Source organism: Hypanus sabinus, chromosome 10 (assembly GCF_030144855.1).
Source record: "Hypanus sabinus isolate sHypSab1 chromosome 10, sHypSab1.hap1, whole genome shotgun sequence".
Classification (NCBI taxonomy): domain Eukaryota; kingdom Metazoa; phylum Chordata; class Chondrichthyes; order Myliobatiformes; family Dasyatidae; genus Hypanus; species Hypanus sabinus.
The window spans coordinates 36,889,187-36,915,138 of NC_082715.1; the positions used below are offsets into that span (position 1 = coordinate 36,889,187).

The following is a 25,952-nucleotide window of genomic DNA, read 5'->3' on the forward strand; positions in this document are numbered from 1 at the left end:
AGCCTAATGGTCAAAGCAGCTGAGAGATGCTCCTGGCAAAATGCATTGATCAATTATTTTTAGCCATTTTGTTAATGATCTTTTCCTTTCCATAAAATGGAATTGTTTGGTGATTATTCTGGAATGTTCACAAATTCTCAATAATGAGACAGCCTTTGCCACACAGAGAACACCAGGCTCTACACTAATGATTCCCAAACTTCTTTTGTGTTATTGGTCCCTTGTTAGTGCCCCCTCCCTTTCTGGCTATTACATTAAAACAATAAAGAATTTTAGATTTATGGTGCACGATGAAAGAAAACAGGAACTGCCAATTTCAAAGCAGTGACAAATAATTACAAAAAATTATTCAAATCTAATTGCAGCTACCAATAAAATTTCTTTATCTAATTACAGTCAAAACAATTTTCACCAACAATTTTAGAGCATACATTAGTAGCCCAACTATTCGGGACTTTATTAATTTTTCACCTTTCAATGAGATGGATAGGCCTATTGCAGCGACATCAGCTTCTCAACATCAGGTTGAGTGTCACTCAGATGTTTCAAATCCCATTTCAGTAATTTGCGGTCTGTTTCACTGCTCTGAAAGAAGTTGAGTGAATGCACTGAAACCGCACTCCACTAAATATGACGTTGGAAAGGCAATAAAGAACATCTTGACCTTTTTTTCCCACAGCACAGGATAGTATTCAGTGATTGCTTTCTGCAACCAAAAATCTTAATATAACTCTTTGAACCTTGGCATCAGCTTATTTTGTAGTGAAATCACTTCTTCCTCCATTCTTTCTGTTAATTCCTCATTACAAATGTTCAGGAATGGTTTTATTACTCAATCTGGAATTTGGATTGAGAGAATATTCTGAAATCTCCTTGACATGCCTTTATGTAGCTCACCCAGTTGGGCACAGTATACTTGAAGATCATCATCTGGCATTCTTCCTTTCTCTTCCAACTCAGAGATGCTTGGAAATTGGAAAAGGTCACAATGGCCAATGTTGCATTTAAATAGGGTTAACTTGGATAGAAATGTGAAGATTACCTATTTGACTTTGATAAATTTCACATCATTTCCTTGCAATTAAAGATTGGTTTCATTAAACTATGCAAATAATTCTTACAAATAAGCAATGTCATGCTTAACATTCTTGAGTTGGTTACTGAAAGAAGCATTCAAGTCTTCAAAGAATTTTCAAAAAGTTTCAGAAAGTGTAAAAAGCATCTCAGGACGCCTCCTTATGAGAGCCATCTGACTTCTGTGTACAACTGTTCAAACTGTTCAGTATTCTCAATACAAAGCTCTCCAAATAGCCGAGAATTGGCAGCACGGTACTTGATTTTATTTACCGCATTGATAATAACATTTATTGGTTTCTACAGCCCAGCTGTTAGGTTTCTGACAACCAAATGTTATCTGTGAATTCCATTGATGGTGCCCCATCTGTTGCATAAGCAGGAACTTTAGTGACCGTAATGTCCTTCTCTTTGAAAATTGCTCCACAACCCAAAATACTGACTCTCACTTCATATTGGTTTCTAGTCCTTTTGACTAGAAACTCTTGAACCATGCTTTCATCTTTTATGAAGTGAGCATTTGTTGCCTGGCAAAGTAGACTCATTAAACTGCAGAACAAATTATGTTGTCCTAAGTATGTTGCACAATGTGTCTTTAACATTCTCAAATATTTCATCTATTCATCTTTGAACAGAGTTGTTGATGAGCAGAATCGCTTTACCTCTTTGGTCTGGTGACTTATGTAAAACTATACTCAGAACCTCCCTTACTGCTGACAGAATCAGTTCTTCTCCAATTGTATGGGACTTTACAGATTTCGCAATGAGCAACAAAATGGCAGAAGGTCACGATGGAGTACCTGGTAAGGCTCTGAAAGGGCTGTCAGAGGTTACAGTGGGATATTGATAGGATACAAAGCTAGGCTGAGAAGTGGCAGATGGAGTTCAACCCAGATAAGTGTGAGGTGGTTCACTTTGGTAAGTCAAATATGATGGCAGAATATAGTATTAATGGTAAGACTCTTTGCAGTGTTGAGGATCAGAGGGATCTTGGGGTTGTAGTCCATAGGACGCTCAAAGCAGCTGCGCAGGTTGACTCTGTGGTTAAGAAGGCATATAGTGCATTGGCCTTCATCAATCGTGGGATTGAGTTCAGGAGCCGAGAGGTAATGTTGCAGCTATATAGGACCCTGGTCAGACCCCGCTTGGGGTACTGTGCTCAGTTCTGGTCACCTCACCACAGGAAGGATGTGGAAACCACAAAAAGGGTGCAGAGGAGATTTACAAGGATGTTGCTTGGATTGGGGATCATACCTTATGAGAACAGATTGAGTGAACTCGCCCTTTTCTCCTTGGAGCAACAGAGGATGAGAAGTGACCTGATAGAGGTGTATAAGATGATGAGAGGCACTGATCGTGAGGATAGTTAGAGGGTTTTTCCCAGGGCGGAAATAGCTAGCACGAGAGGGCACAGTTTTAAGGTGCTTGGAAGCAGGTACAGAGGAGATGTCAGGGGTAAGCTTTTTACACAGAGAGTGGTGAGTGTGTGGAATGGACTGCCGGTGACGGTAGTACAGGCAGATACGATAGGGTCTTTTAAGAGACTCCTGGATAGGTACATGAAGCTTATTAAAATAGAGGGCTATCGGTAACCCTAGGTAAATTCTAAGGTAAGGACATGTTCGGCACAGTTTTGTGGGCCGAAAAGGGCCTGTATTATGCTGTAGGTTTTCTATGTTTTTAGGTTTCTGATATCTTGGCATGATATAGTAGTAAAGGAGACAAATTCTTGGGAAGCAAAGACAAAGACAGGACCATGTAATTCTTGCTAACAGCGATGAATCATATCTCTTGGTGTATTTCATTATATATCTCAGAAAATTAAGTTCCTCTATGGTTCCCTAATTAAAACGCCAGCTATTACCTCTCTGCAATATGTAATTGCTGTGCTTCTAAAGAAATTTTGCTTAATGTTTTCCACATGGCTTCAGTCTCTGATGACATCTCCAACGTTTCCAGAAAAGCAGTAGCCCTGGAAGAAAAATTAATACTTAAATCTTATCATGCTAATTTTCCCAAACAATGACACTTTACCCTTAATTTTTACTCAAGCAGATTATCAATAGTCTGATAGTCTTTAAAAGATATATCCTTGAGTGAAAATATCATCCCTTTAAGAGTTCCAGAGTGAAAATGATGTCAAAAACCGAAAACCCACTTATTTCAGATTGAAAGGAAAAAAGGAATATTAGAATATGGAATTCTGCCGTTTTGTACATGGAGTAGTAATGATTGTTCTTTTCCCAAATTACTTACATCATTCTGCTTATAGGGATATGTAATTTATTGTATAAACGTCCTCATCCATTTACTATAGCCTAATACCAGGCAAAAATAGATTGTAAACTCAATAACAAAACGTTTGTAGCATTCATAACTAAAAGGTTGAACTGCTCATATGCAAAATTCCCAAGCCTTTCGTAAAGGCTTACTACCAAAGCCAATTTACACTAAGAATCCCTGCCCCTTATAGCTTCTGCTATTCACTGTTTTGATCTGTATTGTTCAACTGATTGATTACTTTTATTTTCATCTAAGTCTATCAATACCACTGATGATGTAACCAACATTCCTTTCTTTATCTCTTCTGTTACTTTGTGTCCTCTGTCAAAGTCCATGATAATAGCTGCATGATCTACATATTATAAAGATTCAATCTCAGCTCTGGAAACTTCCTGGTTCATGTTAAATCATCGTTCTTTCACTGGTCTTTTCTCAACCTGCACAGTTGGGATTTCTTAATATTGCATTTGCTGGCAGTGTTCTTGCCAACAATGGCAGAAATGATTGATTAATTCCTCTGTCAACCAAGAATTGGTTGACAATATACTCGAAGAAACCAATATAGATTTTATACACAGATTATATGTAACTATCCTTCATTGACTTAATTTTTCTGAAGAAAGCATCTTTTTTTTATTGTAAGAGGTTACTAATTTACCTCATCTGCTGTGAAAATAACCAGTTGACAATTAGAAGACTCTTTGTAGTGAGACATATCCCACTCCAATTCCTACTCAGTGGTTAGCAGAGAGTTGGCATTGGGTACTTTGTAGTAAAAAGCTAAAGCTGAAAGTCTGCATTGCACATTAGTGTGCAAAAGATTAAGAACATCAGAAAATGTGAAAGGAGCTTGCATTTCAAATCACACTGTTTGAGGAAATCATGGTTCTAGATGAGCGAGTAAGATTCATCACAAAGTTAAAACCTCAGGCGATCCCTTCATGGATTCCCTGTATTAGTTCATCACAAATTCAAAATCATAATGTGGTATATTTAAGAGCAATAAAACTGAACAATAGGAAGATTTGGCCATATTTTGGGCATACTTGAGTTATGCTCATTGGTTATGTTGTAAGGATTAAATAAAGGAATTCAGTCCAAAAATCCTTTAAAATTATTTGATACTTCTCATGCTTTCAAAAGCACATCTATGATACATAGCGTGCATAATTAATTATTTCTGCTGTTCAATCTAAATTATTTTGTGCTGCAGCTCAACGTATTAAAGTATTACTATTAAAACTCCTTAATACAAAGTAAACTATTTGAATTCAAATATTTTTCTTTAGCTAAGATTACATCTGAATCATTTCCTTATAGCTGCAGTATATTGTTTAATGTAATAGCAATTCATTTCAATCTGAATCTAATCCAAGAGGCAACAAATATAGAAAGCCTTTATCCAATATACTAAAACGTTAACATTCTGCACTAACCTACTGTAATCTCCATCATCAACTGCTGTGCCAAATTCAATCAATCCTTCATCCAGAGTATAAGAGATAGTATTCACTCCCTCAGTGACAATGACTTCAGTTTTACCATTACTCCGCTCCAGATCTACAATATCACCCTGTAGACAAAAAAAAACTAACAATAAATGAAAGCAGTGTCAATGCTTAGTAGAAGGTAGCAGTGTACATTTAGGTAAGGGAGACAGAATAGTTAAAAAAAAATTGTAAGGGATTTACTTGACCTGGATCCAGTCTAGTTATTCTGGGAATGACCAACAATTTATATGGGGACATTATCGCATTTCCCCCAATACACATATCACATTGATGCAAAATGTTGCAACATGTGGAAATGCCAGAATGAATTTACAATGGAAAGCAAAATGACCAGGAAATGGTTGTTAATATTGTTCTCTTTGGAAAAAGATAAAGATCAATTTTCAATTGCATGATAACTGAAAAAGAATGCTATCCAACTGTATTTCTAGGCACATAGAAACTATGGAGGCATTTTATATATTCAGCCATGATGAGAAAAATGCCAGTAATTAGAAAAGAAAGAAAAATTGGGTTAAATATGTAACAGAACATGGAAACATGGGACCTTTGGTTCTAAACTGATCTTTCCATAAGAAAGATCTTTTCTGAATCCATTCTTTCCAGCCTGTCAGAATTTTGTGTTTAAGTAATATCTCTCTTCCCTCTTTTGAACTCGAGTGATGATAGGCCTAATCCAGCCAATCTCCCCATACAACAGTCCCTCCATTTTAGGAATGAAACTGGTATAAAGGAGACAGAAGAAACTACAAGACGTACAAAAAAGCTGGATGAACTCAGCAGGTCGGGCAGCATCCGTTGAAAACAGAAGAAAGAAGAAGAAACTACAGATGCTAGAATCTGGAGCAAAGATAAATTGCTGGAGGCACAAGCAATTATTTTTTAAGCAATACCACACAGGGTAGGCCCTTCCAGCCACACCACCCCAGTAACCCCAATAAACCTGATTAACCATAACCTAATCAAGGGACAATTTTTACAGAGACCAATTAACCTACCTAGTACGTCTTTGGACTGTGGGAGGAAACCAGAGCACCTGGAGAAAATCCACACATTCCACAGGGAGGATGTACAGAGGCTTCTTACAGAACAGCACTGGAATTGTGCTCTGAACTCCTGAAAGCCCTGAGCTCTAATAGCATTTTGCTAACCGCTACACTACCATGGCACCCAAATACATCCAGTCATATGCCCAGAGTGAAATAAAGACAAGCTAAAGTTTTGACAGTGTAAAATAATCATTTTGGCAGATATTTTTCAATAAATGAATGTTGTGGAAGATAATAAGATTTCACATAAAAACAGTAAACTCGAGAAGCATTCAGCAAGTAATGTTGACTCTGCTCTCTTCTCACAGATATTACCTGATCTGCCAAGTGTCTCCACCATTTGCTTATGTTTCAAATATCCAGCATCTGCAGCTTCTTGATTTTCATAACATTTCATAGTTTTGTAATGTCTACAGGTAGACAGTCCTGTAGTAAATGTTATGTTAGCATCATAAATTGCTGAGATTTGTCTTTAAGATTTAATTTTTAATTACCTTAAGTGGAAACATTGTAATTCGCTCGGGAGAATCAATATTATACCAGACACAAAGATTACCACGATTTTGGGCCACAACCACATCACTGCCAGGTACCCATTGAACATAGGTGCAATGAGTCAAGATCGTTGTCTTTGTATTGTCTTCTATATCAAACAGGTGCAGCTGTGAGGTAGAAAAGAGAAGGATTTTATATTCTCAAATTTATGTTTTTTGAAACATAAAGCAGCTGTCTCTTTGATTTTAATTTAGTTATGTGGTATGCATTCAAAGAGTGATTATTTGCCTCACTCACACTGCTATTTCTAGAATGTGCAATTTTTTTAAGCAATAGAATTCTAAGAAATGCCAGTCTTTACTTCACTACCCTCATAGATGCATCACATCAATGTCAAGACACTCCGTCAGTCAGTTTCTCCCAACATATTTTAAAAAATACCGAATTTCTTCTCTGCAGCAATGCAAATCCAATTTCATACAAATAATTTTTGGATAGAAGAGGCAGAGCACAGACTATCATGCAGTAGCATTGTATTCATAAAAACCAACATTTAATTCAAATTGATTATTCAAATTCTTGCAACAGGGCCTCCTGTACAAATATAAAGCTTGCAGATATTAACTTATTTTACATTCTGCAAAACAAAATAGCTGAACTTACACCAAGTTTTTTATCTCTGAAAAGCAGCTTGCGTCCAGTTTCATTCAGCTCCAACCAGTCAATTTTTGTATCATGACTTACAGCACCCAAGTTATATCCAGATAATAGATCAACTGGGAAGAAAAGAACCAGAAAATGTGTTGGAATATTTTAAAAAGACATATTCCACCTGCCAGCACCCTACATTATTTTTGTTTTTAATTGCTTTCTTCTACGCATCTTTAATTTGCAAAAATTGTAGACCTGCAGCACCTAATTGCTGAAATATTTATTTTCCTCATTTAGTGCAAAAGCTAGGACTACAAACAATTTGGGACCAAAAGAGGGTGCTAAAGGATCACTGCAAATAAACAGACATATACCATTTCTAGGCCTATCACTGCTAAATTCAATATCACCTCAAGAATAATGACAACGTTCCTGAATGTCTGCTGTACACCTTCCTTCATGGCATGGAAATAGCGGCAGGGAGAGTACAGGCAACAGAAGTGGGGTGGGATAACTTGTGCAGAATGGAGTCTGTGGGTGAACTCAGTGACTGGGGAGTAGATGATGGTTAACAGGCAAGTACAGTTTACAGAAAAATTAAAGTAGACTCTCCTGCATTGGCTACCAAGGGGTAGGCTGGAATCTGCACCTTCAAATCATACTGTACAAGTCAAGAACACTCTAAAGTCATTAATTCCAAGAATGGCCAATGATGACGGTTCCTGACACAACATAACTTAATTTCCTGCCAAAGAGCGTGTGGGATGATGTCAACTCACATGCAATTGATGTGGAAATAACATCATTATCAATTTGGGCATGGAACTGCCTGGTTAAAGTAGGGCAGGTTAACTCAGAAATACTTGCAACTATTATCCTCTATGGACAGGAATAATTTTCAGATGCACAATGCTGAAGAAAACATTGCTACACAACTGTTTCAAGAGCTTTTGCCTTGCATTGTATCACCCCTCCTCTTGAACCCAGTTGTGGCAAACTATTGCCCAGATCCATACCGTTGACCCTTTCTCTTGTCTTCAACCTTCCTCCTCTTCTTGGACACCCCGCCCTGATCTTCTCCCTCTCTGGACCTTTTCATTGCCAACTGCTGACAGGACATTAACTGTCTAGAATTAACCCTCCTTTCTCCTATTCAAATCTCACTCCTTCCAAACGCTCGGCTCTCCTCTCCCTACGCACTAATCCTAACCTCACCATCAAACCCACAGATAAGGGAGGTGCTGTAGTAGTCTGGCGAACTGTCCTCCACCTTGGTGAGCCCCAGTGCCAACTCTCAGACACCTCCTCTTACTTACCCCTCAAACAGGACCCCACTAAGAAACACCAGGCCATTGTCTCCCATGCCATCACCAACCTTATTGACTCTGGCGAATCTCCCATCCACTGCCACCAACCTCATAGTTCCCACACCCTGCACCTCCCGTTTCATCTTCCTACCCAAAACCCACAAACCTGCTTGTGCAGATAGACCTACTGTTTCAGCTTGTTCCTGCCTCACTGAACTCATATCTGCATACCTCAACTCTGTTTTATCCCCCCTAGTTCAGCCCCTTCCCATCTAAATACCCGACACCTCACACACTCTTGATCTTTTCAAGGATTTCAGGTTCCCTGGTCCCCATCATCTTATTTTCACAACGGATGTCCAGTCCCCATACACCTCCATCCCCTACCAGGACGGCCTCAAAGCTCTCCGTTTCTTTCTGGACACCAGATCTAAACAGTTCCCCTCCACTACCACTCTCCTCAGCCTAATGGAATTTGCCCTCACTCTAAATAATTTCTCCTTTGGGTCCTCCTACTCCCTTCAAACAAAAGGGGTAGCCATGGGCACTCGCATGGGTCCCAGCTATGCCTGCCTGTTTGTCAGCTACATGGAACAGTCTACGTTGCAAGGCTACACTGGTAACCATCACACACTTCTCCTACACTAAACAACAACTGCATTGGTGCTGCTTCCTGCACCCGTGCTGAAGTTGCCGATTTCATCCATTTTGCCGCCAACTTCCATCCGGCCCTCAAATACACCTGGTCCATTCCAACACCTCCCTTCCCTTTCTTGATCTCACTGTCTCTATCTCCAATGACAGCTTATCCGCTGATGACTACAATAAACCAACAGACTCTCACAGCTACCTGGACTAAACCTCGTCCCACCCTGCTACTTGTCAAAATGATATCCCCTTCTCTCAATTCCTCAGTCTCCACTGTATCTGCTTTCAGAATGAGGCTCTTAATTCTAGGAGATGTCTTCCTTTTTCAAAGAAAGGGGCTTCCCTTCCTCCACCATCAGCAATGACCTCAACATCATCTCTTCCACTTCAGGCACATCTGCTGTTACCCCATCCTCTAGCCACCCCACCAGGGATAGGGTTTCTCTTGTCCTTACCTACCACCCTACCAGCCTCTGAGTCCAGCACACAATTCTCCGAAACTTCCGCCACCTCCAACTGGATCCCATCACCAAACACATCTTACCCTCCCCTACCCCCACTTTCTGCTTTCTGCAGGGATCGCTCCGTACACAACTCCCTTGTCCATTTGTCCCTCCTCACTGTTCTCTCTCCTGGCACTTACCCTTGCAAGCAGAACAAGTGCTTCACCCTGCTCTACACCTCCTCCCTCACTACCATTCAGGGCCCCAAACAGTCCTTCCAGGTGAGGCGACACTTCACCTGTCAATCTGTTGGGGTCACATACTGTATTTGGTGCTCCCAGTGTGGCCCCTAGTATATTGGTAGGAGCATCTATGCTCTGTCCACCAGAACATGCGAGATCTCCCAGTGGCCACAAATTTTTAATTCCACTTCCCATTCCTATATATCCATCCATGGCCTCCTCCACTTTCCGGATAAGGCCACACTTAGGGAGGAGGAACAAGACCTTATATTCTGTTTGGGCAGCCTCCAAACTAATGGCATGAACATCGATTTCTCAAACTTCCCAGTAATACCTCCACCCCCTTCACCATTACCCATCTCCTTGTCCTTCTCTCACGTTATCTCCTTGCCTGCCCGTCACCTCCCTCTGGTGTTCCTCCCCTCCCCCCTTCTTCTTTCTTCCATGGCCTTCAGTCTCTTTCACCAATCAACTTCACAGCTCTTTGCTTCATCCCTGCCCCTCCAAGTTTCATCTATCACCTGGTGTTTCTCTCTCCCCTCCTCCCACCTTTCAAATCTACTCCTCAGTTTTTTCTCCTCCAGTCTTGCTGAAGGGTTTCAGCCCAAAATGGCAACTGTATTTTTCTCCCCCATAGATGCTGCCTGGCCTGTTGAGCTCCTCCAACATTTTGTGTGCATTGCCCAAATGTTTTTGAAAGATAAAGTAATATTTAAAAACTGTCAATTTGAGATTGAATATTTACTGTCATTAGTTACATAAACTAAGTAACCTAGACAAATTAACTTAGCTAAAAATGATACTATGTATCCATTATACTAATGTATGCCAAGAGAGAATAGGAGAAATAGAGTTTAATATATACATAAGAACGTAAGAGATAGGAGCAGGAGTAGGCCAATCGGCCCCTCAAGCCTGCTCCGCCATTCAACAAGATCATGGTTGATCCAATCTTAACTCTAGTTTTCACCGAATCCCACAAGGCAACAGTGCCAACTAACAGGGCACCATGCTGCCCATTTTATTTTATTATTCATCCCGCCCAAACCCATGTGATCACCCGGGGAAAAAAAAAATGATTTGCCAACTGAGGAGAAAAAATCAGGAAAATTCCTCTCCGACCCATCCAGGCTATCAAAAACTGATCCAGGAGATCACATGGCTGATCTAAACCTAGCTTCATGTCCACTTACCTGCTCGCTCACCATATCCCCTAATGCCATTTTTATCCAGGAAAATGCCTATCTCCGTTTTGAATTTATTGAGTGTAGTAGCTTCCACAGCTCTCTGGGGCAGTAAATTCCACAGCCCCACTACACTCTGAGTGAAGAAATTTCTCCTCATCTCAGTCCTGGAACGGCATCCCCTTATTTTAAGATTATGCCCCCTAGTCCTAGTTTCACCCATCATTGGGAACATTCTCCCCGCATCCACCCGATCAAGCCCCTTCACAATCTTATATGTTTCAATAAGATCGCCTCTCATTCTTCTGAACTCCAATGAGTAGAGTCCCAATCTACTCAACCTCTCATCATACATCAACCCAGCCATCCCCGGAATTAACCTAGTGAACCTTCTCTGCACTGCCTCAAGAGCCAGTATGTCCTTTCTTAAATATGGACACCAGAACTGCACGCAGTACTCCAGGTGTGGTCTCACCAATACCCGGTACAACTGCAGTAAGACCTCCCTGTTCTTATACTCCATCCCCCTAGCAATAAAAGCCAGCATTCCATTGGCCTTCTTGACCACCTGCTGCACTTGCATACTAACTTTTTGTGTTTCCTGCACCAGGACCCCCAGATCCCTTTGCACAGAAGCACTTTCCAGTTTCTCCCCATTTAGATAATAACTTGCTCTATTATTTTTCCTGCCAAAGTGCAAGACCTCACACTTGTCAGTATTATATTTCATCTGCCAAATGTCTGCCCAATCACTCAGCCTATCTATGTCCCCCTGCAGGGTTTCAATGTCCTCCGCACTCATTACACTCCCTCCCATCTTTGTGTCATCAGCAAACTTCGATACGTTGCACTTAGTCCCTTTCTCCAAATCATTAATATAGATTGTAAAGAGTTGGGGTCCCAACACCAACCCCTGCGGAACACCACTAGTCACCAACTGCCAGTCTGAGAATAAACCATTTATCCCAACTCTCTGTTTTCTGTTAGAAAGCCAATCCTCCACCCATGCCAGAATATTATCCCCAATCCCATGAATTTTTACTTTAAGTAATAATCTTTGGTGTGGCACCTTGTCAAATGCCTTTTGGAAGTCCAAATACACCACATCCACTGGTTCCCCTTTATATGTTATGTCCTCAAAGAACTCCAACAAATTTGTCAAACATGACTTCCCTTTTGTAAAGCCATACTGACTTTGTCCTATTAAGCTATGTTTATCCAAATGCCGTTACTGTTTCCTTAATTATCGATTCCAACATTTTGCCAACCACAGATGTTAGGCTAACTGGCTTATAATTCCCAGCCTTCTGTCTATTGCCCTTTTTAAATAAAGGAGTTACATTAGCATTTTTCCAATCTGCCGGGACCATTGCCGAGTCCAGCGAGTTTTGAAAAATTATCACTAATGCATCCACAATCCCGACCGCCACTTCCCTTAAGACCCTTGGATGCAAGCCATCCGGTCGGTCCAGGGGATTTATCGACCTTCAGTCCCATTAATTTATCAAGTACCATTTCCTTGGTGCTTTGAATCGTAGTTAGCTTCTCTCCCCCTAGAGCCCCCTGTTTATCCAGTGTTGGGATATTTTGAGTGTCCTCTACTGTAAAAACTGATACAAAATATTGTTCAGCGTTTCCGCCATCTCCATGTCCCCTACCATTGATTTCCCGGTCTCATCTTCTAGCGGACCAACATTTACTTTAGCCACCCTTTTTCTTTTTATGTAACTATACAAACTCTTACTATCTGCTTTTATGTTTTTCGCCAATTTACTTTCATAATCTATCTTCCCCTTCTTAATCAATCTTTTCATTATTTGCTGCTGATCTTTAAAAGCTTCTCGATCTTCAATCTTCCCACTAGATTTAACTACCTTATATAACTTCCTTTTTAGTCGTATACTTTGCTTTATTTCTTTACTTAGCCACGGATAACTATTTTTTCTTTTACACCCTTTTTTCTTCAGTGGAATATATTTTTCTTGATAATTATAAAATAACTCCTTAAATATATACCACTGATCAAGTACCGATCTATCCTTTAATCTATTTTCCCAATCCATCTTAAGCAATTCCGCTCTCATACCATCATAGTCTCCTTTATTTAAGCTCAGTACGCTTGTTTGAGATCCAACCCTCTCATCCTCTAATTGAATATGGAATTCGACCATGTTATGGTCACTCATTCCAAGGGGATCCTTTACTAGGACATTTTTTATTAGTCCTGTCTCATTACACAGGACCAGATCTGAGACTGCTTGCCCCCTTGTCGGCTCAGTAACGTATTGTTCAAGGAACCCATCCCGGATACACTCAATACTCTTCTTCAAGGCTGCCGAGTCCGACTTGATTAGTCCAGTCAATATGAAAGTTAAAATCCCCCATAATTATAGCTGTTCCCTTATTACAAGCCCCAACAATTTCCTGATTTATGCTCCGACCAACTGAGTTACAGATGTTTGGAGGCCTATAGACTACTCCCACCACTGCTTTTTTCCCTTTACTATTTCTTATTTCTACCCAAATTGTTTCGTTATCCTGATCCTTTGAGCCAATATCATTTCATTTTATTGCAGTGATTTCTTGCTTTATTAACATAGCCACCCCACCTCCTTTTCCTTCTTGCCTGTCTCTCCTAATTGTCGAATACCCTTGTATGTTTAATTCCCAGTCCTGGTCACCCTGCAGCCATGTTTTTGTAATTGCCACAATAGCATAACCATATGTAATTATTTGTACCGTCAACTCATCAATTTTATTCCTAATACTACGTGCATTCAAATAAAGGACTTTCAAATATGTTTGACACTTATTTCCTACCTTTTCCTTTTTTACAACTTTACGCTTATCCCCGTACATTCTTTCCCCTCCTGACACACTGTCTTTTTATTCCTCCACTTTTACCTACATCCATTACCTTCTCCATTGTCTTTTTAATTATTTGCTCTCTAGAATCCTCCCCCCCCCCCCCACTAGTTAGTTTAAAGACCTCTCTGCAGCCCTAGTTATATGATTCGCCAGGACACTAACCCCAGCCCGGTTCAGGTGAAGCCCGTCCCTCCGGAACAGTTCTCTCCTGTCCTAGTACTGGTGCCAGTGTCCCAAGAAGCAAAACCCACTTCTCCCACACCAGTCTTTGAGCCACGCGTTTAACTCCCTAATTTTATTTAACCTAGCCAAATTTGCTCGTGGCTCAGGTAATAATCCAGAGATTATTGCCCTTGAGGTTCTATTTTTTAATTTGACCCCTAGCTGCTCATATTCCTGTAACAGAACCTTCTTCCTTGTCCTATCTATGTCATTAGTACCGACGTGTACTAAGACAACTGGATCCTTGCCCTCCCACTGCAAGTTTCTCTCCAGCCCAGAAGAGATGTCCTTAACCCTGGCACCAGGCAGGCACCATAGCCTTCGGGACTCTCGCTCTCGGTTGCAGAGAACCCTATCTATTCCCCCTGACGATACTGTCCCCTATTACTACAACATTTCTATTGAATCCCCCCTCTGGAATGGCCCCCCACTCCATGGTGCTATGGGCAGGTTGCTCATCCTCCCCACAGTCCCCGCTCCTGCCCTCACAGGGAGTTAAAGCCTCAAATCTGTTGGACAAGAGCAAGGCCTGCCTCTCCTCCAGCCCTACTTCCTGGATTCCCCTACTTTCCTCACTCATAGCTACATCATCCTGTGCTTGACTGCAATCTACATTAGTTAATCTATTAAGTGTGGCTATCTCCTGGTACACAGAGTCCAGGTAACTCTCCCCCTCCCTGATGTGTCGCAGTTTAATATATGCAGGCCTAGGTTTTCCGATTCCTTGGTGAGATATTTAGTAATTTTGGATTAGCCTTACATAAAACTTCGTGGGATTTGCACATAATTAACAACATCCAAGTACAGAACACAAATAGTAAGTGTATAATTTGCTTGCTAATGAATAACAGCATCTTGTTTGTGAAGATAAATCCTGAATCAGACTAGATGGGGTTAATTATCTATATTAATTTTCAGCTGGAATTTGCACAAATTTGAATGCATAATAGCTGTAAAATCTTAAAATAAACAGTTCATTGGCTAATGTTGCTGAAAATGTTACTTCATCTATGCAGAATATTGAAATGAATGAGAACTTGCTCTAATGTAAGTACACACAGCACCTTCAATGTCACTGTTGTGAAGATTATCAGGTTCCTCGCATCAAAAGTGCTTCTTAAAATTATACAGGAATTTTATACTGGGAAAAAATTATTCCTCATCACTTATATTAAATAGTGTGGCTGCATGTTGTCCACTCCCCGAATTTAGTTCCAGCAAGATCAATAGAAAAATATTTTGGAAACAGGTTATAAGGCAGAGCTGCCACAATAGTCCACACAATGCATAAGTAACCAAGGATGATTTTTTCATTAGTTATAACAGTAATTGCAAGCCTTACTTCTATACATTTCAAATTTTGGATCAATATATTCCATCTTATTAGATACTCCAATTTATTTTTATTTTTTTAATTTATTTAGAGATACAGCACAGTATGTGGGAGGAAACTGGAGCACCTGGAGGAAACTCCAGGCAATTATGCAGAGGACATCAAATGTAAAAGAACTTAGGTGAGATTGCAACACAAGATGCTGGAAATCTAGAGCAATACATGCAATGTGATGGAGAACCTCAGCAGGTCAGGCAGCATCTATAGATGGGACTAAACAGTTGACGTTTTGGGCCGAGATCCTTCATCAGGAATGAAGATCAAGTGAGAAAAGCAGAGTTTTTTTTAAAAAAGGATCCTATGAATATGTCCAAGTTACCAGTAAGGACAACCTTCTTTGAAGAAATCTCACAAATTAATTTTAACATAAATAATGCAATAAGAAGGCTTACTGCAATATATTGTATAATCATTCTACATCATAATGAATTTAGAAATTTTAGTCTATGTACATGTCCTACTCTGTTGCATTTTCTACAAGTTTCGTCTTTAAACCTGTATTTGTTTGGTGTCTGTGAGCCCCTGCCAGAATGGTAACACGATAAGTTTGGTCAAGCTGGTTTCTGCTTAGATGCTGCAATTTTATTCATCTCACTTTCATTACTGACTGCAACTCAATTGCACCTCTCTCTTTGATTTCCATTGAAACAGTAATTTCAATTGCTTTTTTGAATGCAAGTTATCCGTCAGTTAGGAGCTATTTTTGAATGCTTTCTTTAAGATTCCACAAACTAAATGATCTATCAGTGCATCATTAAGCCTATTATTGAACTGACAATGACAATAGACAATAGGTGCAGGAGTAGGCCATTCGGCCCTTCAAGCCTGCACCACCATTCAATCTGATCATGGCTGATCATCCATAATCAGTACCCCATTCCTGCCTTTTCCCAATATTCCTTGACTCCGCTATCTTTAAGAGATCTATCTAACTCTTTCTTGAAAGCATCCAGAGAATTGGCCTCCATTGCCTTCTGAGGCAGTGCATTCCACAGATCCTCAACTCTCTGGGTGAAAAAGTTTTTCCTCAACCCCGTTCTAAATGGCCTACCCCTTATTCTTAAACTGTGGCCTCTGGTTCTCAACTCCCCCAACATCAGGAACATGTTTCCTGCCTCTAGCTTGTCCAATCCCTTAATAATCTTATATGTTTCAATCAGATCCCCTCTTATCCTTCTGAATTCCAGTGTATAAAATGCTCAAACAATCCCTTCAATTCAGCCATGTATACTGAAGTAGACTCCCCATCTTTTTGATTCCACTTATGGGGCCTAAAGTGTTCTGCAATTAATGATGGCTTTGGTTCTAAATGTTCCTGCACTATTTTGACAATATTAGAAAAGGGCATTTCTGATGGTTTGGTTGGAGCAGTCAAACTATGAAACAAACGGTATGCCTTTAAACCCAATGCACCCAATATATTCGGTACTTGTTTTTCATTGGCTATTTCATTTGCTTCAAAATACTGTTCAATTTGCTCAGTATATAAAATCAAATTTATCTATTGTGTAATCAAACATGTCAATCTTTCTGATGTAGCCACCAATTTCTGCCTTTTTTAAAAAAATGATTATTATCACCCGGTATTCACTCTTTATGAACCCATGAGTTCTTCCGTTTTCTGTCTTTTTTAAAAAACTCAATCATGTCTTCCCATCTGAAGAACACATCTGCGCTCCTTTTTTAAAACTCGATCATCTCTCTGTATATGCAGTACCGCATTTTTTAAAAAATTCAACTGTTCCTCATTCCGTTTTTTTTAAACTTAAAAGTCTTGCTGCATTTGAATGGGTCAGTAGCTATCTCAGGTTCATTTTAAAAATTACTTATCGCCAGTGTTATGTTTTGTAACTTTAAATCATTAAACTAATTCAAAGGAAGACATAGGAGTCCAAAATGCGGGTCTAACTTCATGTTTACTTTAAGTGATGCAAGTACATATCATGTGATGGTGTGATGATGTATTTACTTTACATATTTTTACATAGAAACCATAATGAAGTATTTAAATGAACAAGAATGCTTACTCAACCAATATATGTACAATTACTCAAATATTACTTGTATATTAAATACATAGAGACTATTTCCATTATTTTAAATAAACAGTTTCTTAAAAAAGCACCATGCATTGAGATATAAACAAATTTTATTCACTGAAATAAATGTAAAATTATCCTGCAATAAATTATTGTTGATTAATCATTTCATACATTTTAGATAAGACTTACCAATTGCTATTGTTTTAATGTCAACCAGATATGCCAATTTCTTATTGTCATCTACCCCTCTTTGTTTGCGTTCATTCAAGCGAACACTGTAAAATAAAGGAGGAAAACACATCTCCATCTCAAAAGCAAAATCCCAAATATGTATCTTCTCTTGTCAATACCATTAATACTCACAAACTCACAATACAAATCATCAACAATTAGTGGCATCCACAGAGCCATTCACCCAAACTCCTAATAGTTCAAAAATATACCATAGTCTTCAAATCATGACTGCTTTCCAAAATGGAAAAATCTATCCATCAACATGGAGTAAGATGGTCAGTAAAAATAAGACAAGGTCCCAATTCAATCATAATTAGCTTACACTATGAGGATCTTCCTTTGATTGATTGCAGAAGATTTGGAGAATATAAAATCCTCTCAAAATATTACTTGATCTAAATATTCATAATCATATTTTCATTGGTAGCAATCCATAATGCTATATTAGAACAGTTGGTGCATAATACTGGCAGTGCCACTTCCTTGCAGTTTCTTCCTGAACTCTCTTGCCACCTCAGTGGAGTTTCCATATTTAAATTGTGGGTTCCTTCTAGTTACTTCAACTTCCTCTCATATTCCAAGCATACACTGGTCATTGGGTTAATTGGCTACTGCAAATTACCCTTAATGTAGTATGTACATTATGTGTACATGTGATGGAATATGTGATGGAAAGCAAGTCAGGGAAGGGGATTGTTGGGTTTGCTCTGAAAGCTAGCATAGATTCCATTGGCTGAATGGCCTTCTGCATCATAAGGAAATATGAACTATGAAAGTCTTAGTAAGGTAGCTTAAAGAAAAAAAAATCACAGAGACTGATTGAAAAATTTATGTAAATCATACCTAATTAAATGAGGATTCATGAACTCAGTTCTAACAGACCCCAAAATGTCATTGTTACCATATTCAACAAGTGTCAATTCACCAACATTGAAGATCATGCAGACCTAAAAACAAAAAAAATTAACTATTCATTAGAAAGCTCATCAACACATCTTCCAACATTACCTGAAAATATAGATATAGAAACGACTCCTCTGCAGCAAATTTCATAAGTGTTTATGGCCTCCCACTGTGACTAGAAACTAGAACTGAGACCAGGAGATCAGATTGCCAGGGATATTAAGTGGCCTGAAATGGTCTTCAATGACTTAGGTCGAGACCTATGGAAAATATCTAAGTCAGCAGCATGGGGCAGTTGACCAGCCAGCTGGTTGACTGGCTGAGAAGCTATTAGGGTCTTGGTGGATCAACATAGGCTAGAAGTGACATCAGTGGATTAAGAGTGGTGTTCTAACAAAATTTAGAGATAGTTACCTCACAGCTGTTCCAATAATGGTCACTACTGCAACAAATCAGTCTACTTTTCCTCACAATACTCCAAAAGGATCATTCCACAAGGATAGACAGCATCCCTTACATGACTGGTGCAGCTATGTGGCCGAACACTAACCTAGAAGAATGCAGCTTGCCATAAAAAGGGAAGTAATAGGAACATAACAACAGGGGCAGAAGTAGCCTCGAGCCTACTCTGCCATTCAGTACGATCATAACTGAGGTCTCTAACTTACATCTTGAGACCACTTTCCCTCTTTTACCATACCCATTGAATCTCATAATTTAAATATTTGTCAGTCTATCCCTTGAATACATTCATGATCTTTATCCCCAAAGTTCTTGAGGCTAGGAAAGTCCAAGATTCACAACACACTGAGAAGAAACCAAAGTTCAAAAGTTCAAAGTGCATTTATTATCAAAGCGTGTGTACAATGTACTGTGTATGTTACTCAAAATGGCTTCTTTGATTTGTTAAGAGTAGGAATGCTTCTTTGTCTGATAAGTGTTTCTTTTGCAGTTGTTTAGCTTTAGACTTGCTGATATGGGGATTGTATTCATTTGTTAACCAATGGGGAATGTTATTTTGTCTTGTGAGGCTGGGAGCTTGGGGGTTTTCACTGTTTTTTCAGGGGCGTCAGGAAGAAGACGCCGAGGAAGGTGGACATGCGCTGCCTTGCTTGGTCGACCACCGGGGTGGTTCCAGGTGCAAGGACGTGGAGGTCGGAGGAAAGTGACGAGGGGTCGAATGGTTCGATGGTTGAGCTCCAACGATGTGCACTAAGCTGACTGAACTTTGATAAGTGGCGCCTTTTACTTTTTCTTTTCTTTCATATATACTGTATTGCATAGTACTCTTTTAGTTTTAGTAAGATCTTTAAAGTGTATTTCATAACGGTATCTGGTGTGATTTTGATACTGTGTGTACGCGCGGCATAAACTTGATTGTCACAGCACCTGCGTGTACGGGAGGTGGGGTTGGTGAGTGGCTGGATCTCCTTTTCCCCTAGACATTTACCAGCCTGTTGGGTAAGTGTTACACGTGTATACTGTATACAACCTTGAGATGTGTCTCCCTAAAAGCAGCCACAAAACAAAGAAACCCAATAGAACTCATTAAAAAGAAACTTCAAACACCCAATCTATTAAGAAAAAAGAACAAATCATGCAAAGATTAGAAAGAAAGCAAACAACATTCAGAACTAAAGTTCACAAAAGTGAGTTCACAGCCACAAAGCCAGTTCATCACTGCAGCTGGTCTAGGAGCCTGTTAGTTGCAGGCCACAGCCTCAGTTCAGCACAGAGATGACTAAATCTTGAGGAGCTGTGAGCTGAACAATGGCCTGTACCTTGCCTCCAGCACCAACACCCTGACCTTTATCAATCAGGCCTGGCCTTTAATTCAGCCTAACAGCGGATTGTTCCTCACTCTCTGACCTTCAATACACTGTCAGGCCCAGGACCCACCACCTCAATTTAGCCCGTATCCAACCTTTCCAATTTGGCACAATGTTTAAATTAATCAAATCTCGACGTTCTTCACTCTCAGGCCCAGGTCCCATCATTCGATATGTTCTCAGGCCTGGGCCCCATCTATTTGATTCGTCCCATACCCAACTGTCCCAATCTGGCCTGGCACTTAAATCAGTCAAACATTAGCTCTTTCCTTGCTTTTAGACTCTGGCCCCACCACCTCAACTTTGAATTGGCCCCTGGTCTGCTCTAGCAATGGGTAAACATTGCCTCATTCCTTGAGGTCTGGGCCTCACTGCCTCGATTTGACCCATACACACTACGCTGCAACCCTCCCACACCATTCCAATACTTCTTACACCCACCTGAACCACATTCTTAAACTATGCCTTCTAGTTCAATATATCCCCATTAGGGGAAACATCCTCTCAACATGCACTGTTTTAGAGTCATAGAATTACAAAACGATACAATGGTCATTTTGGCCCACTCAGTCCACACTGACCATCAACCATCCATTCACACTAATCCTACATCGAACCTTCTTTTATTCTTTCCACATTAACCTCAACAAGTTCATTTCTCACTATTCCAAACAGTCCAAAGAATATAGGTTCAACCTCTTCAATCTTTCTTTGCCCGTCAACTTCTTCATCCCAAGAATCAACCTAGTGATCTGTGTTGTTCACCATGTTCAATACAGGCTTATACATCTTTAAGTACGGAAACCAAAACTAGAAACATACTGCAGGTGTGGTCTTGGGTTCACCCTGTGAAGGGTTCAAAAAAAACTTTTGTACTCCAAATGTCGATTAATAAAGTTTTCCTAAGAACATATTGTATCTGCACACCATTTTTTTAAATGTTTCACATAGTAAGGCATCTGATCCAGTTTACAATTACAACAATTTAGGGGCAATAGCAAATGAAATAATGAAAAAGTTATTTAAAAGAAATTAATTTAATAAACATGTGCCAGAAGACCTAGCAATCTTGTATTTTCTTTACTTGTATTCTATTATATGCCCAGCATTTATTGTCATCTTTAAATGTCCTTAAGAAGGTACTGATGAGCCACACATTGAACAACTGTAGTACTCTTGGTGAAGTACTTTCACAATGCATAAATAAAAAAATTTGAAACCCAGCACAATGAAGGGTTGTGTACAGCTGATCAACATCTTCCACCCCCTTGATGATGTGTAACCTGAAGTAGCACATACAAGAGATTGCATTCCTGTTTACTTGTTTAGATACTCGATATAGCTGACAGGTTTGGAAGATACTATCAAAGTGGTCAAGCTGAGTAACCTCTGTACATTTTGTAGATGATACGTTATATAGATGGTTGTGAATGGATGGATGGATGGATGGAGTTCTCCTCAGTTGGGTTACTTTGAATTGGATGGTGTTGAGTTTCTCAGGTGTTGTTAGGGCAGCACACGGCCAGCCAAATGAAGAGTCACTCTCTGATGTGCCTTGCAGATTATGAAAAGGTGAGTTACATATCAAAGCATGCTCATGCAGAGTCTAGCTGAGTTTCTAGTCAGTAGTGACCTACAGGATGTTAATGGACTCATTCGTGGTAATGGTATTAAATATCAAGGGCTGGTAATTGGACTCTCTCTTGCTGTAGATGGTTATTGCCATTGCCAAATGTTACTCTCACTGATCAGCCCTTGCTTCTTGCTGACATGGTCTTTATGTACAGGGGAGTTACGAATTGAATTACATATCCACTGATGTTGGAAACAGATCATTAACAAAAAACTGGAAGATAGTTGCACCTAAGGTACTGTGTAAGGAACACCCTCAGTGAAATCTTAGGCCTGGGATGATTTCCACTAACTGCATCATCCCTCAGGTCGGGAAATTAGCTTGACAAACTCATAAAAGAAATAATTGAACCAACCAGGTTCCCAGATTTCTACCAATTGCCATTTCATTTTATTTGTTTATTTTTTTATTTATTGAGATACAGCGCAGGACAGGCCCTTCTGAGCCAACAAGCCGCACCACCTCACAACCCACCTATTTAACACTGCCTAATCACAGGAAAATACACAATGACCGATCAACCTACTAACCGATACATCTTCGGACTGTGGGTGGAAGCCAGAGCACACAAAGGAAACCCATGCTGTCATGGAGAGAATGTGCAAACTCCTTACAGATGGCACCAGAATTGAACGTTGAACTTCAATACCCTGAGCTGTAAGTGTTGTATTAACCGCAAAGCCACCGTGGTGCCCTTTAGTATAGTTGAGGTGCATTTATTTGCAGGTTGTATTTTGGTTGAATGTACAATGCAGCTCTGGAGTAAATTTATATTATAGGAAGATAGAAAACCTACAGCACAACACATGCCCTTCGGTCCACAAAGCTGTGCCGAACATGTCCTTACCTGAGTAATGACCTAGGGTTACCCATAAGCTTCTATTTTTTGGAGCTCCATATACCTGTCCAGGAGTCTCTTAAAAGACCCCATGGTATCCACCTCCACCACCATCACCAACAGCCCATTCCACGCATTCACCACTCTAAATAAGTAAAAAATTTACCCCCGACATCTCCTCTGTACCTACTTCCAAGCACCTTAAAACTGTGCCCTTTTGTGCTAGCCAGTTCAGCTCTGGGAAAAAGCCTCTGACTATTATTATATTCAAGTTAATAGTTCACTTCTTTACAGTAGAAAATACCATACTATTTTAATGTTATCAAGAATGACATGTACTTATTTATACAAAAGAACAAATGTTTTGTGCCCAAACATAAATTCAACATAAAATTTTTAAAATCAAAATAAACTTACATTTTCATTGTCAAAGTAAAGCTTCTCATTTCCACCAGAACCTTGCCAAGCAACCTAAAACAAAGTAGAAAAGTTCAAAGTTCAAAATAAAATTTATTATCAGAGTACATACATGTCACCACATACAACCCTGAGATACTTTTTCCTGCAGGCATTCTCAGCAAATCTATAGAACAGTAACAGTAAACAGGATCAATCAGCAACAAACTGTGCAAATGCAAAAATAAGTAAATAGCAATAAATAACGACTATGAAATAACATGAAATAAAAGAGCATGAAATAACAAGATAAAGAGACCTTCAAGTGAGACCATCGGTTGCGAGAACACCAGAAATAGAATTAGTGTAGCTATCCCCTTTTGTTCAACAGTCTGATGGAGAGGTAACTACTTGTGAACCTGTTGGTGCGAGTCCCGAGGCACTTCTATCTTCTACTTGATTGCAGGGGGGAGAAAGGAGCACGTCCTGGGTGGTGAGGATTGTCCACGTTGGATGCTGCGTTTTTACGGCAATGTTTCATGTAGATGTGCTCAATGGTTGGGAGGGCTTGAACCATGATGCACTGGCCGAATCCACTACCTTTTGTAGGATTTTCTGCTCAAAGGCCCATACCATATCGTGTTCCCATACCAGGCCATAATGCAGCCAATCAATACACTTTACACTTCACATCTATAGAAGTTTGCCAAGGCTTTTGATGGCATGTTGAATCTCTGCAGACTCCAGAGGAAGTAGAGGCAGTGTTGTGCTTTCTTTGCAATTATACTTATATGAAGGGCCCAGGACAGGTCTTCTGAGATAGTGACATCCAGGAATTAAGTTACTGACCCTCTCCACCTCTGATACTCCAATGAGTACTGGATCATGAACCTCTGGTTTCCCTCTCTTGAAGTCTACAATCAGTCTGTTGGTCTTATTGACATTAAGTGAGAGCTGGTTATTATTACACCATTCAGCCCAATTTTCAATCTCCTTGCTGTATGCAGATTCATCATCACCCGCTCCAACATGTATATGGTGTTGGAGCTGTACTTAGCCACATAGGCATGGGTGTGAAGTGAGTAGAGCAGGGGGCAAAGCACACAGCCCTGTTGTGTAGGAATGCTATGACCTGAAATTAGTTTATTACCAATTTCCTCAATGGGAACATGAAGTTGTTTTGCACTCATAGAAATGAGAGTTCACAAAATCTCAAAAAGAAATTGAATTCCTGTCTTAGAAGTAGCATTTACCGTACATTATTTGTACATAAATAGATTATACAATTGCAAAAAATTGCTTATTAAAAATGTTAAAGACATATTTGATAAATTGAACAGGAACTTCAAACCAAACAGCATTTTAATGACAAATTGTATTGCATAATTTTGAATTTCAAGTAGTTAAATAATGCAATGTATTTTTTCTCTTCCTTCCCTACATCATTCCAAGACTTAGGCAGCAGATAAGTTACCTGTTCTAGCTCACAATTGGTGTTACTTTCATTATAACCACCATGATAAGGTTACTCTCCTATCAAACTGATGCCTTAATTAAAATCATATTTCTAGCAATGAAAATCACAGATACAAATCCAATAATATCAGTGAACATAGTCTATTGAAATAATAATCTTATCAGAAACAAAAAGAGCTTGCTCTTAAAATACTAATAGTTAATCTTAACACTGCTAAAAAAATGCAGTTATATATAGGATAATTTTATTCAGTGATGGTGCCCATTCTTGATTTTTATTCCATTCCCTTTGAAAAGGAACAAAATTGTGCTCAGTTGTTATACATTTAAATATCCTGGCAATATCATATTGCTTCACAGAAGTTGGATAATGAAGTACATTTTCTCCCCAAGGATCTGTATCACTGAAGCTAGAATCAGCAGAAGTGGAAGTATATTTTTCGATTAAAGAACTTGGGAGACATTAAAGTCCATCTCAGGAGCCTCACAGAAAGCCAGAAGGTCATTCCAGGATCTTAGAGCATTACTAGCATATATTCACATCTTGATTGGATGTTCAACAGAACAGAAACAAGTAAATGGCTCACCTCCTTGGTATGAATGGACTTAACAATCTGTTCTTTGTGTGGATTATTACATAAACAAGATGTAGATTAAAAAAGGAATATACCTGCATAAGCTTCAAAGTAATTGATAAATCTAATGCAAAGACAGATAATTGAATTCTCATAGTACCTCACTAAGTTTATTGGTGGCCAAATCACCTAGAAGTAATGTGTCAGTTGTATGAGCCACCAAGAATCGATCTTTTCCCATGATCTTCACTTCATCAATTTCATATCCATAATGGGATTTCAGCACCACCCTGGTACCAGTGGAAAGATTCCTCACTATAACCTGAATAGAAAAGAAAGACAGCATTGTCTGCCCTGAATTTACTCAGTTCGCTTTATAGGAATGCTTGAAATAATTAAGTACAGTACCTTTACAGGTTTTGAAATCAGTAATTGTAGTTTCCTTCTTATTGAGATAACTTGTATTTTTAACAATTTGCATCTCTAACAAACCCATGTATTTTTCATAGCATGTGGTATTTTGTCCACATTTACTGGCAGAAGGCAGTATAGCATTTATATAATAGTTTGACAACTTTTCATTTTTTAATTAGCTAAGTATTAGCATATTATACATGTGTTATAATTGTCTAGCCTTTTGACTGGATTATGTTATC

The 25,952-nt window shown here is 39.4% G+C and overlaps 1 protein-coding gene across 2 annotated transcripts in view; it reads right to left on the reverse strand.

The window, feature by feature from the left end:
• Positions 1-25,952, reverse strand: part of ift172 (intraflagellar transport 172) — a 180,867-nt gene that overhangs the window by 105,996 nt on the left and 48,919 nt on the right. For both annotated transcript variants that reach the window (XM_059981671.1, XM_059981669.1), the window contains exons 11-18: positions 25,457-25,618; positions 23,267-23,320; positions 18,490-18,593; positions 17,602-17,687; positions 7,076-7,188; positions 6,412-6,579; positions 4,794-4,930; positions 2,939-3,046 (exon numbers count right to left, since the gene is read on the reverse strand). In XM_059981671.1, coding sequence (XP_059837654.1) covers positions 2,939-3,046; positions 4,794-4,930; positions 6,412-6,579; positions 7,076-7,188; positions 17,602-17,687; positions 18,490-18,593; positions 23,267-23,320; positions 25,457-25,618 — 932 coding nt within the window. The remainder of the gene's footprint in view (positions 1-2,938; positions 3,047-4,793; positions 4,931-6,411; positions 6,580-7,075; positions 7,189-17,601; positions 17,688-18,489; positions 18,594-23,266; positions 23,321-25,456; positions 25,619-25,952) is intronic.